Genomic DNA, 14,182 nt, shown 5'->3' with positions numbered 1-14,182 from the left:
TAGAATGAATGTTATCTATGCTTAGCAAAGCTAGACGATGAAAACAGACCAGAAACCAGTCACGGTGGTGCACTCTGTAATCCCAGCTACTAGAGAGGCTGAATCAGGAGGATCATTTGAGCCCAAAAGTTCAAGGTCAGCTGGGAAACTTGTCTCTTTAAAAATACAATAAAACAGACTAGAACTTGTGTACCTTGCTGCTTCCTTCTCTTATCCTGTGATCTTCTATTTCCTTTGCCTAGGGCATCTTCTTCCCTAGTATCTGTCTTCCTATCACCAGGGGCTGGCCTGAAATCTGAGATATAGCACACCTGGTAATATATGGCAGACCTGCCCCTCATCTTGTCTATGAGAGCTCAGGAAGTGACAGTTTCCTCTGCTCAACGTTGATCTGTTGTCACTGTGACCATACTAGCCTTAAATAGCATGCCTTCTGAGTAGGCTAATTTACATCCATTCCATGACTTGGACAACTCATGTGTCCCTCCTGTGGGACAGGCCTAGTGGTATTGTAAAAAGAAGATTAGATGGGAAGATAGGAGACCTGGGGTCTCCTGGCTTTTTTATTTTTTATTTTATTTTTTTGCTAGGGCTCAAACCCAGGGCCTTGCGTATGCTAAACACACTTTCTGCCATTGAGCCACACTCAGCACCAACTGCTGCCTTTGAGGCCAGTTTGGTCCTCTGTGCAAAGGAGCCTGTTCTTGCAGGTTTCTAGGAATTTTCTCTTTCCCCCTGGTCCTTCTATTCATCTGTCCTCCTTCCTAGAGGCCTAGAGAGTCGGTACATGTTAACACCTTCTACAAGCAAGGGAAGGCCCATGGCTCCAACCCTTCAAAGACCTGAAAGGTCAGATGAGAGTTATAACAAGAGTGACCTAGTCAGTCATTCCTCAGACTTTTGATGTGGTTGTGTCTGCTCTGGGTCTGTGCTGATCGTAGGAAAGGTAGTAAGGGAAGTAGAGCCCTGAGCAGAATCTTCACAGAGCTCCTAGTGTTACAGGGTTTTAGGGGTCTGAAGTCTCCTCCTAGAGGTGGTTTCTAGGTTCTTTCTGTCCAGCACACAGAGTTGGTCAAGAGAAGCACAAACAGTAGCAAGATTTTACATTTATTAAAGGTAGAAAAAGAAGCAGGCTCTGCAGAATAAGTTGGAGTCAAGAGGAAGTAGGAAGAAAGGTACGCTGTACACCATGAGAGTACACAGTGGCAGAGGCTCAGTGTTGACTGTCCCTTTTGTATCTTCTACTCCTCAGGCTGATATCAGGCCTAGGGTGTCTTACTGAAAACCTCTCAAGCTGTCCCTAAAAGTCCATGTGCAGGGCTTTGGGAAATGTTCTGCCTGTGTCCTGGGATTCTGTAACTAACAGGACACACCTACTTCCCCAGCCAGTTTTGCCACACCCTAATCTCCTGCCTCCATAGGCTACTGAGCATAGAGTTGGAGCCATAATAAAGATAATTTAGGGGGCCACAGATGTAGCTCAGTGGTAGAGTTCTTGCATGGTATTGTGCCAGGTCATAGATTCAATCCCCAGTACTTCAAAAAAAAAAAAAGTGAAAAATAATTTAGGTACTTTTTTAGCTAGTACTTCTCAAAAGGAATGGGCGTTGCCTGGGAATTGTATTCCTCTGCAGTTGAGAATGACTGCTTTTGGCAAAACAGCACTTTATCTGGATCAGTAGCACATGAAGTAGGTCTTGGAGGCCCACATCTGGGGCACACTAAGACTGGGGATTAATGGTTCTCTTCTGGCTCTGGGATCAGCCCTGGAGCCCTGTCTGTAGGAGTCTGTGTGTCTGCTCTCTTCTTTCTATACATATTCCTTTCAGGAGGGTCACGGAGCACAATGCCAGCTCTGCCCCTGGATCAACTCCAGATCACCCACAAGGACCCGAAGACAGGAAAGCAGAGGACTTCACCAGCACTGGTGAGCAGGGGCCTTGAGGTCATTCCGCCTGATTATTATCAGTATTGCAGTTTTAGAAGGAAAAAGTAAATTCGTTATCTGTTCCAAGAATGACCCGAGGGCCATAGTTAGTAATTCAGAAGCTGAGACACTGCTAGATCCTTCCACTGTTTCCTTCTGAGCAGCAGCCTAGATTTGAGTAGCATTTTCCATGCCTCTATCTCATCCCCCGACTCCCACTCAAAGCATTTAATTTCCATGCACTTTGATGGCAATTCTGATGCAGCCCCAGCTGGGCTACAAAGAGATCCAACCTAAAGCCGTGTTTGGGGATTAGACCTTGTGGAGGTGTTCAGGTTTCAGGTAGGACTTTTTCAGAGCTGTCTAAAAAAGGAAAACAGGTGTACTCTACACTGGAAGCATTCTATCTTTAAAAAGGAAAAAAGGTACACTTGACAGTAGCTATCCATATTTCGGTGGGAACACTGATTTCAGAGGTTGGGCTAACTTATCTTACCTGGGATAAGAAGTGCCACGTACAGAGACTCTGCCAGGGCTTATGAGACTGAAAACTAAGGAGGCTGTGAACCTTCCAGTTCCCAGCTGTAGAGAGAGATTAGAGCCATGGAGAGGTGCCAGTCTACCAAAGGAGACAGATACAGAACGGATCCCATACCCACATGTTGGTTTCCCAAGAATATGAGTTTACTTGAACAAGGTGGGAGGAAGTATTTTCTAGGGGCTTGAGTAAAGTCGTGAGAAACAGAGGTCTGGTTTTTTATTTCCTGCCTTCTGGATGGCTTCTTATTACTTGCTAAACAGTCTGTAATAACAGTACCAACCATTTATAGAGTACTTACTCTGGGCCAAACTATTCTAAACACTTCACCTGGATTATATCATTTAAGCCACATCACAGCCCTATGAATGGGTATTTTGCTTATCCCCATTTTACAGATGAGGAAACTGACTGCAGGGTCACAGAACTGGGAAATTAGGAGAGCCAAGATGGGAAGCCAGTCAGGCTAATCCCAGAACCTCAAATCCTTAACATTTGTGCTTAAAGCCTCTTGTTTGTTTTCGTAACCTTTTTATATACAGAGGATATTTATCAGAAAATGTAAGACTGTACTATTCACAAAAGTAGCCACCCAATAGGTAGCTGTTTGCCACATGTCACTATTGAAGACTTGCCCTGTGGCTAGTGTTTGAAAGATGGACTGAAGAACTGGATTATAAATTAACTTAAGTGAAAATAGCTCTTTGTGATCAGTGCCTACTGCACTGGCCAAGCAGACACACAGAGGTGCGATTCTATCACAGGAAGTTCTGCTGGACACTGCCAGTGGAGACTGGCTCCTTTGTTGATTGAGTCTGATTTTTCTACCTCAGTCCTTCCCCGTGTCCTGAGTGAGCACCTGGGCTGTAAGCTGTGGGTTCCGAGAGTGAGGCGTTGGGCTTCCTCTTCACTCCTAGCTTCTCAGTGCCAGGCACTTAGTAGACTCTCAGGAAACACTGGGTAGATAAATTAGAGACACAGCCAGCCTTAGGGCCAGATGCTGGAGCTACAAAGAGAAGAGATGTGGTCCCTGCCTGTGTGGGGCCACAGTCTAAGGCGAAAACACACCAGTAGCTTTTTGACAGTGTGATCAGGATTGTGAAAGAAGGAAAGCCAGTGGCCCAGCTCCTGTGACATGAGCAGAGCTGGGCCATTGATCAGACCAGTGAGGTGGTAGTGGGTGACAAGAAGGTCTTGGGACTAGTGAGAGGGCACTGGCACTCCTGGGGGAGGGGAATTCTGAGCTGCGTGTGGAAGGGTAGATAAACGCTAGCAGGCACAGCAGTGGGAGAAGGGAGGATGTGACTGAAGGACCTGAGTAGTGCTACAAGCCTGACTCTTACACCAACCAGCAGGTGCCGGAGGTGGCAGCAGTATCACAGAGCAAAGGAGCTCGGGCTTTGCGTTCATCTCAGATGTGTTTGGCAAGGTACCTACCCCTCTAAGTTTTAGGGTCCACAAAAGGTAATAATTGGCCAAAGTTGGTAGGATGGCTTTGCGGATTAAATGAAATGTCTGTGAATTAGCACAGTGCCTGGAATATAGTGAGCACTTAATACGTTGTAGTTTTGATGGTGATGACAGTAGCCATAGTGATAGCAGCGCTGAATGGGGTTAGGGTAGCGGGAACAGTGAACTGAGGGAAACAGCTAACAAACATTACCCTGCAGGCTAAGGAGGCTCCTGGAAGACTGTTTTGATACCCCCTATTTATCTCTTGTGTTTCAACTTGAGGCACAAAGATCTTCAGCCAAGGAGCAGTTAGGGTCCAAAAAAGGTAATAATTGGCCAAAGTTGGTAGGATGGCTTTGAGGATTAAATGAAATGTCTGTGAATTAGCACCGTGCCTGGAATATAGTGAGCACTGCCTTTGCAGGGTGAGAGGTGCAAGTAGTGCTTAAAGAACAATTCTTGAAGCAAAGAATTTCTTAGCAAGTTCCTCAGAAGTTTGATGGGCAATGGATGTTCTCGTAGCTTCTCAGAGCAGAGAGGACCTGTCTTAGTTACTTCCCTTGCCACTAGAACATGATACCTGATACCTACAATTTATTTATTTATTTATTTTTCAAATTAGACTTTTAAAAAAAAATTTATATATATATATATATATATATATATATATATATATATATATATGTATTTTTTGGTCTTTTTGAGACAGGGTCTTGCTATGCAGTTCAGGCTGGCCTTGAGCTCACTTTGAGCCCAGGCTGGTCTCGAACTCGCAATGATCCTCTTGCCTCAGCCTCCCGAGTACTGGGATTACAGGTGTGCACCACCATGCCTCGCAATACCTACAATTTAAAGGAAGAGAGGTTTATTTTGGCTCATGTTTTAGGTTTGTGTTTTTGTTGGTTTTTTTTGTTTTTTTTTTTTAACAGGGAATCAAACTCAGGACCTCATACTTGCCAGGCAGGCACTGCACCACTGAGCTAAATTCCCAGCCACATTTTAGGTATTTCGGTTTTTTTGTTTGTTTTTATCTTTTTGAGATAGGGTCTCACTATGCAGTTCAGGCTGGCCTTGAACTTACTTTGTACCCCAAGCTAGCCTCAAACTTGCAGCGATCCTCTTTCCTCAGCCTCCCAAGTGCTGGGATTACAGGAATGTACCATCACACCTGGCTGGCTCACGTTGTTTTTTTTTGGTTTTTTTTTGTTTTTTTTTTTTGGTTTGTTTGTTTTGTCTTTGTGAGACAGAGCTTCTATGCGGTTCAGGCTGGCCTTGAACTCACTTTGTAGCCCAGGCTGGCCTCAAACTCAAAATTCTCCTGCCTCAGCCTCCTGTGTACTGAGATCACATGTGTGCACCACCGTGCCTGGTAGGCTCACATTTTAGAAGTTTCATTCCTTGTGTGATTGGCTAGCTCCAAGGTAGCACAGCGTGGCAGAGGGACATGGGAGAGGAGAGCTGCTCACAACATGGTGGACAGGAAGCAGACAGCAAAGGGAGAAGCCAGGGAGGGAGGTAAACCCTTCTAGATCACACCCTCAGTGACCTGCCTTTTCTAACCAGACTCCACCTTCTAACAGCACGTCAGCTATCAGCCCCCATAATCCAATAACCTTCCCAAACCCTGCCTGTGAGTGTATCTAGTCATTTGTTACCCCCATCCATTCCTCCACCCAGCCAGGAAATGTGTATAGAAAGTCCACGTAACGACAGGCACTGTAATAGGAAGTCATAAGGCTCTGGGAGCATATAGCTAGTGGGAGAGACAGTCGAGAGGACAGACTCTCACTTTTTATGTAACTTTATTGTGTCATTGAAGGACAGTAAAGCTTTACACAATGTTTTTTTGTTTGAGCTAAGATCTAGGTATATAGTTCAAACTGGCCTTGGACTCACTGTGTAGCCAAGGCTGGCCTTGATCTCGTGGCAATCCTCCTGCCTCAGTCGCCTGAGTGCTGGGATTACAGGTGTGTGCCGCTCCACACTCAACTACATAATTAAAGCATAAAATTTAATTGGGTATAGTGTCTGTATTGGCCCTTGAGACAGTCACCACAATCAAGACATTTCCACCTTCCCCAAACATCTTCTTGTGTCCATCTGTAATCCACCCCTTTCCTGCTCCCTGTCCACAGCAACCACTAATCTAAAAGTACTTGTTTTGGTAGAAGGGTACTGAGAATTAAACCCAGGGCCTTTGAACTGAACTGTAGTCCCAGTCCTTTATAAAGTTTTTTTGGGAGGCTGGTTTGTACTGGGAATCCAACTCAGAACCTCATGCTTGCCAGGCAGGCACTATACCACTGAGCTAAATCCCTGGCCCCTGTAAAGTTTTTCTTTTGAAACAAAGTTTCAATAAGTTACTAAGTTGCATAGGCTGGGTTGGAGCTTGTGATCCTCCTGCCTCAGTCTTCCACAGCGGTGAGATGATAGGCATATGCCACCACTCCCAATCTAAAGGCACTTTTGATACCGTTTAACAAGTGCCACATTCAGGTGAGCGGAGTACAGGTGTTGGGGGAGAGCCCAGGTGAACTTCTAATTGAGAGAAGTGGGAGTCATAGAGGCTTCCTGAAGGGAATGAGGTGAGAACTAGACTCAGGGACAGGTGCGGAGACCAGGATAGACACGGCTATCATAGGTCTGCAGCATGAGCTTTGCATCAAATCCTCCCTTAGTTGCCTCCTTAACTTCATCACCTTGGAAAGTTCATCAGCCTTACTTTGTTTCCTCCTCTGTAAGTGGGGAGAATTCTATCTTCCTTTTAACTAGTTATGGATAAAAAAGAAATAGGCCATGGAACCTGCCTACTCAGCAGCCGCACGGGCAGGTCTCAGGTTTTTGTTTTTTAATGCTCCACCACTCTCCAAATCCATTTCTCAGTCAGTACCCAATGCAGTCTGTGCACTTTTTATGGCCCATTTTTATGCCTCCATCGAATGCTGTTTCTTCCACCTAAAAAGCCTTTTCCTTCTCTGAGGTTCAGCTCAGATGCTGACAGCCTTAAGAAGCCATCCTTTGTCTTCCAGGCGCTGTTATTTCTCCCTTGTGCTCCTGTGGCCCCTTCGGCAGCTTTGAGCTGTCATGTCCTTTCATTTGGAGGTCCCTTGGCGGCTTAGATGTGCACCAAGTGTGGACCTGTAAGGATCTGGGTGCCCTTATATGTCCTCCACCTGGCACAGTGAGAGTCAAGTAAATATTCGTAGGTTTACAGGGAAGGTAGGATCTCAAGGCTTGCGTGCGCAAGTGTGTGTGTTAGAGAAATGAATAGCCTAGCCTGAGAGATGTGACCTAAGAGGTGAGGTGAGAGGTATCAACAGGCAGAGGAAGAGAAAGTTTGGACGCCAGAAAGATAAACTTAGACTTTGAATTGTTTTGAATGTATTTCAGTCCATACACTTCCTTTTTCAACAGATTTGTACCTGGGACCCCCTGTGTAAATCACAGTTAAATAGGAAGGGATCCCTCAGGCACAGATGTTAGGCAGCCCCCAGGAATCCTTGTAGAAACAAGGACTCTACAGTTTGTAGTTTCACTGGGCCATAGGAGACTAAAGACCTATCCGTCTTGATTGTTCTGTATCCCTGAGCAGACAGCCTGAGGGTGGGGGGACTGGTTGATAACAGCTGAGCTGTTGCCCGGCCTTTTTCCTGTTACCACTTCCACCAAAGAAAGCCACCCTTATGTAGTCTGGGAGAAAACTGACCCCATCTTCTCCTCTTTATGGTGAACAAAGTAAGGTCTGTTCATGGCCCGGTAAGTGCTGGAAGAGGGAACTTGTGACTCTAAGCTGAGAACTGCAGCTACTTGATTGGAATCTTCTTTTTAAAAATTACTGAGGTTGGTTTTTCTGGGCATTAACAAAACAGTGATATGTGCAGTGTAATGCTATTTGCATCAGAAAAAAAAAACAGGCCCAAATATTGCATATGGCTATATTTTAATATAAATGCCTACACACAGGCTGCCAGGACACCAAACAAAAGAAGAGTGGTCTCTGGGAGATAATGGAGGTTGGAAATATGGTCCCAGATGACTCACCGCCTCTATAGCATTCTTTTACTTCCTTTTTATTTCCTGTTTTTGTTTTTTGTTTTTTGGTGCTGGGGATCAAACCGAGGACTTTACATGTGATCTACCACTGAGCCACACCCAGCCCACATTATAAATTTTTGAAAGAAAAGATACTTATGACTCACTTTTTTCTTTATTTTGTTTCTTTTTCTTTTTTTTTTTTTATGGTACTGGGGATTGAACCCAGGACCTTTGCATGAAGCCACACACCCACTTTTTTTGTGAGACAGGATCTCGCTAAGTCATTAAATCTCTCAGGCTGAGATTGCACGTGTGAGCCTCCTGCCTGAGCCTCCCAGAGTACTTGGAGTTACAGGCCCGCACCATCACTTCCAGCTTCTAACTTGTATAATTGAAAATCAATTTTAAAATGTTACACGTTCATTGTTTAAAACTTGGAAACTGTATTCAAGCCCCAGTCTCTTTTGCTGCCCCTACCCCTAGAGATAGCCAGTAGTAACTTGGGGATTTCATCCCCCTACTTTGTTTTTTAAAATCCGTACCAGTATCTGAATATATGTACTTTTTTTAAACCTCAAAACTGATTATATTAAGTAGAGAGTTTTGTATCCTGCTTTCTCTTCCCTTAACCTTTCCCTGTGCCATCAAGTACTCTCCAAAAACATGGTTTTTAAAACTGCCCTGTGTTCCCCGGGTGCAACTATGCCCCCTTTGTTAGATACACTTGGTTCTTTATGCTGAAAAGCTCCTTGGAGGGTCACCGGTTAGAACAGCCAAGTGTTGTCATTGCTGTGGGTTGGCAAATGGGCCCTTGCTGACTAACTTCTGCCACGTTAACACGTGGTTTTTGGATCCGTAGCACCCCGAGCAGAAGGCAGACCGGTATTTTGTGTTATACAAACCGCCCCCTAAAGACAACATTCCCGCCCTAGTGGAGGAGTACCTGGAACGCGCCACCTTCGTAGCCAATGACCTCGACTGGCTCCTGGCCTTGCCTCACGATAAATTCTGGTGCCAGGTAACATTCTATCAAAATTAACACTAAGACAAAGCACATGATATTGTTGTTTTTCTTCCCCTAGGAGGTGCTTTTTTTCTCTACTTCTTACACTGGATCCTTAACAGCAAATTGTGGTTTGGATTGTTGTCTTATATCACTATCTTAATGATGTTAACACACCTTCCAAAGTGTCATTTTTTAGAAACTTGTGTTTAGCCCTCGGCTCATTCGTACCTCCTTGGTTCCTTGGGGTTGGAGTATTGGCAGTAGGCCGGGGTCCACCAGCAGCCCCTTGGATCTAAAGGTTAAATCCCTGCTGTCCTCTGTCACCTGGCTTAGGTAATCTTTGATGAGACCCTGCAAAAGTGCCTGGACTCCTATCTGCGCTATGTCCCCCGTAAGTTCGACGAGTGGGTTGCCCCGACCCCCGAGGTTGCTGAAATGCAGAAGCACCTACATCGAAGTGTTTTCCTCACCTTCCTCCGCATGTCCACACACAAGGAATCCAAAGTAAGCCTCTGATCCCGTGACTGGTCACCGACTGACACCAGACACCTCAGTGCTGATTCTCTGCCCCTGGGAAGGAAGGCTCTGGAAGCGTCAAGTTTCCTCTTTGTCTTTCCTCCACCTTTATTCCCACCACTGGGGAAGAAATCTGTGCCACATCCTTATCCTCTGCTTCACCAGGCCTTTGACACCCAGTGTTTTCATCAATGGAAGCCGAGGGCCCTTTGCCAGGTGACGCGTGACTGTGCCTTTACTTGTGCGTCAGAGGGTAAAGACATTGATTCTGACTTTTTAAACCCTGGCTGGGATGTAGCTCAGTGGTAGAGTGCTTGCCTGGCATGTGAAAGGCCCTGGGTTTTATCCCCAGCCCTGAAGACAAATAATGATGATAGACTTTTTTTTTTTTTTTTTTTTTTTTTTTTTTGAGACAAGGTCTCGCTATACAGTTCAGGCTGGCCTTGAGCTCACTTTGTAGCCCAGGCTGGTCTCGAACTTGCAATGACCTTCCTGCCTCAGCCTCCTGAGTGCTGGGATTACAGACATGCGCTACCATGCCTGACATTTTCAAATATGTGCATATATTTATACGAAACTTTCCCATGCAAAGTACAGTGAATCCCATGTAACTATCACCCAGCTTAACAACTAGCATTTTGCCACTATTATTTTATCTCTCCCAGAGTTGTTTTTTTTTTTTTCTGGAGTATTTTTGTGCTATCCCAAACTTCTTGGTAATTTACCTGTAAATATTTCAGAATGAACTCTCAGCTGGTTGTTCCCTGGCATATGTTTGCTTTTTATGTTGAACTTGAGAGTGGCTGTTGCTCCAGGTCTGTGTGTGAAGCTCAGACATGTCCATAGGGTGGGCAGATTGCCATTCATTAGCTGGTCCCCAGCTGGTGGGCCTGTGGGTTGTTTGTTTTGAGTTTGCTCACTATACAAAGTATGAGCATTCAGAGTCTCCATTCTTTCTCTCTTGCACTTTTTCTTAGGATCACTTCATTTCCCCTTCTGCATTTGGAGAAATCCTCTACAATAACTTCCTCTTTGACATCCCAAAGATCCTGGACCTCTGTGTGCTCTTTGGAAAAGGCAACTCGCCACTACTCCAGAAGATGATAGGTATGTAGGACAAGGGCCCCCATGTGCCTAACCAGAGGTCACAGAGGCTGACACTTAGTGCAGAGGAGTCAGAGCAGTAGGGGTGAACAGTACTAGCAAAAACTTAAAGATCTATGAGTGTCAACTCTAAAAGAAGTGACTGGCAACTGGGGAGTGAAGGCAAAAAAAATAAGGGGGTATCAGATATGTAGTTCCTCAAGGGTCTGGAAGTCTTAGTGTTAGGCCAAGTATCAAAAAAAAAAAAATGACAGGAATGAGGAAGTTTACTTTGGTGATGATAGTTAGAAAAACAGTGACAGCTTATCTTTATTTGAGTGTGGCCTGGGCCCCTGACATGTCAAGCATATCACATTGGTATCCCCGTTGGATCCTCACAGCAACCCTCAGAACTAAGTGTTGTTATCCTCCATGTACGCAGATGAGGAAACCAACTGAGGGACGTGACTGACAGCATTTGACTAATAAGTAACCAAGCTGGGACCTGTGGCTATGGAGATCTGATTCTCAAGCTCTTGTTCATTTTGCTCCCTACTTCAGGGACAATGGAGCTGCCCCAAAAATGGCAGTTTGCAGCATTGCTGCAGACAGGGGCCGGGGATATAGCTCAGCGGCACAAGCACCTGCCTGGCAAGTGCAAGGTCCTGAGTTCGATTCCTGCTACCAAAAAAAAAAAAAAACTCATCAGTGAACCTTGCTAAGGACAGATGGGACGGAATTCAGAGAAGACTCTTTGGGGTTGTAAAAAGAATGGACATTAGCAGTTGGATCCCTTGAGGCAGTGGTGAGCCAGAAGTTTGGTGCAGTATTGATTGGGTGAATCCTGTGTTCCCTGGGTGCCGCCATGAGGAAACTTGTTGCACCCAAGATGGCAGGTAGAGACCCCTGACGCTCTTCCTCATTCCCAAGATCACAGGACAGACAGTCTTCTAAATACTGCTTACAAACCTGAGTTATCATCTGTGATAGTCTCCCTCCTTCCTCCTTTCTTTTCGTACAAAGTTTTGAAAGGAGGTCAAGTATAACGAAGCAGGAAAACAATTAGCAGATTCCTGCAAGAGACAGCTATTGGTTATTGGTTCCTTCCAGTCATTTTGGGGTTTTTTTTTTGAGACAGAGTCTCACTATGTAGCCCAGCTTAGCCTTGAACTTGCCTTAGAGCCCCAGCTGGTTTTGAACGCATGGATCCTCCTGCTCCAGCCCCACATGTGCTTAGAGTACAGGCATGCACAACCATGTTGAGCATCTTTGTATATTTTTTATAAAACCATATTAGGCCATAATGTATATGAAATTTTGTGTGTAGCGTTTTTTTTGGGTTTTTTTTTGTTTTTGTTTTTCTCTGGTACCGGGAACTGAACTCAGGACCTTGCGCTTGCCAGGCAGGCGCTTTTGCTGCTGAGCTAAATCCCCAGCCCCTGTGTGTAGTGTTTTTTAACTGGAATAATCTGTTTTCTCATTCAAATCTAATTATAGCCTGATCACCATTTAACCCTTTTTTTTTTTAATTTTCTCAGAGGAAGACCCTTAATAGTTTTACTGTAGACTGAGAGGATGAGGTTAGTGAGCAACAGAAGGTATAATTAGGAAAACAATTACCAGGCCAGTTTAGTTAGAGTGGAGCATTCCAGAAAGGCAGCAACAGGAGCGGAAGGGAGGAAGCTGAAGCCACATCGGGAGGGCTCTGTGCCAGGCCTCAGCTCTTGGAGAGTAGCATTGCTCGGTGGCTAAAACAGCAGGCTCTAGAGGTGAACAGCCCAATCCACAACCCAGCTCTGTTCCTGGCTGTGTCAACTTAAGTTGTTAAACCACTCTAAACCTCAGTTTTCTCATCTGGAGAATGGGAAAGAACTTCCACATAGGGTGGCTGTGGAGCTCAAATAGGAGGCAGTGGGAATAGCATGCTCAGCACAAAGCCTGGCACAGCACAGTCCTCACAAAGCCTGTGCTCTTACTTTCTGAGCCTAGAGCAGGGCAGGGAGCCATGTGGTGACAGGTTAGTCTGGCAGCAGGCAGAGGGAGGGTAGAGACAGGAGGCCACGGTAGAGGTGGGAGCATCCGTGTGGGTGTGAAGGTGAGAGCCTGGTTGGCTACTGGAGCAGAGAAGGACATCTGGGAGACAAATTAAAGTAGGGCTCCGTGAGGCCAGCTGGAAAGAGAAGTCTTAACCGTTCTGGAGAAAACTGGTGTGGATTGCAGAAAAAGAGCCTTTGGGAGGTGAGAGGCGTGATTGTGAGTAGGCATGAGGTCATTGTTGGAGGTGTCAGATGTAAGGTAGCTCTGAGGATCCCACGGGAGATGGCATGGTGACGGGGGATTGAGTAGCTTGTCTGCTGCCCTGTTCCCTAATCTTTTGGGTCACTGGCTCCTTTGAGAATCTGATGAAAGGTGGTTCCGTAGATTTAAGGGTGTTGTAAAGTGTTCTCAGGCTCCCAGGTTGAGAATCTTAAGCTTAGTAAGGTGTATGTATGCGTTCAGAGTAGCCGTGCAGGAAGGGGTCTGCAGTCAGTCTGTCTCTGTCTCCGTCTCTCTCAGCCCCTCCCTGCCTCCATACCTCCCTCGTACACACTGCAGCTTTCTTTTCAGTCCTTAAGCCCAAGGCACAAGGGACCACCTCCCCTGCCAATACAACAGAAATTCTTGGGCAAAGCAATCTCTTGTAAGAGGATTGACGGGAGAGGAAAAGGGAACTGGTTAATTGTCCTGCGAGCACAAACCCAGTCCTTACCCTTCCCTTTTTTTCAAAGCTTTTCAAGGCTGATATTGTGAATCAGTAAGTGTAGTTTTTAAAACAGAGCCTTTCAGTCACTCTTGGAGCTGCTTTGTAAAGCCAGAGTAAATTGGGTCATGGCCCTTTCCTGGACTGCACTGATCTGTTTGGCAGTATCTCTTATTCACCATGGGTTTCTCAACTGCTTTCATCTGAGAAGGGGCAGTTCAAAGGATGCCATAGCTGTCCCTTACCTTTTTATTATTTCTTTTAAGAGATCAGAAGCTAGAGAGATCTTCACTGTCATTGGAATCAGATAAAGGAGAGGAAAGGGACTCAGAAGACTCCAAGGATAGACTGTAAAGTCTGAGCTATCTTGATACTTGAAAAACAGCATTGTTACAGGCTTTCGCACTGGAGGCTTATGAGAGGGGGGAACACACTGTGACCCCAGGGGTTGTGGGAGGAGACTTCTTTCTATTGGCTGGATCAGGAGGCACTACCTGGAAGATGTGACACCTGCCTTAATGTAGAACTAGCTCGGGGAGGAAGGTTGTTTCAGGCAGCAGGAGGGCACAGAGCTTGCTGTCTGAGGTTGAGGATGGTACAAGGGAGGACGACAACACAGGCAGTGGGGAAAAGGTGACCCAGGATGCCCACAGGGGCCAGATCTCACAAGCCCTTTTGTGCCATGGTCAGGAGTTCAGACCTGACTTGCAAGATCAGGATAGGGCTTCATGAGGAAGAGCAGAGGTTGGTGGGAGGAGAGCTTAGACATTCCTGGCCTGTCCAGAAGAGGAAATGAGTGCATATGGTCCTGATGCATCTTTACAGGTTGCAGGACCACCAGTCATCTAGAGTGAGAGATCCTGAGGAAGCCCAGGCTACTCAAAC

The 14,182-nt window shown here is 45.7% G+C and overlaps 1 protein-coding gene across 5 annotated transcripts in view; it reads left to right on the top strand.

The window, feature by feature from the left end:
• Ascc2 (activating signal cointegrator 1 complex subunit 2) overlaps positions 1-14,182 on the top strand; it is a 45,544-nt gene that overhangs the window by 3,403 nt on the left and 27,959 nt on the right. The window contains exons 2-5 of one of the 5 annotated variants that reach the window (XM_005396225.2): positions 1,830-1,927; positions 8,812-8,970; positions 9,292-9,462; positions 10,452-10,581. In XM_005396225.2, the coding sequence (XP_005396282.1) occupies positions 1,847-1,927; positions 8,812-8,970; positions 9,292-9,462; positions 10,452-10,581 (541 nt within the window). In that variant the 5' untranslated portion in view covers positions 1,830-1,846. Of the gene's footprint in view, positions 1-1,829; positions 1,928-8,811; positions 8,971-9,291; positions 9,463-10,451; positions 10,582-14,182 lie in introns of those variants that run through there. The other 4 variants (XM_013520428.1, XM_013520430.1, XM_013520429.1 and 1 more) reach the window with 4 other exon arrangements.

Source organism: Chinchilla lanigera, unplaced genomic scaffold (assembly GCF_000276665.1).
Source record: "Chinchilla lanigera isolate Chin_1 unplaced genomic scaffold, ChiLan1.0 scaffold00054, whole genome shotgun sequence".
NCBI lineage: Eukaryota > Metazoa > Chordata > Mammalia > Rodentia > Chinchillidae > Chinchilla > Chinchilla lanigera.
Note: the sequence above shows the minus strand (reverse complement) of the source record. Positions and strands in the feature narration are given on the sequence as shown.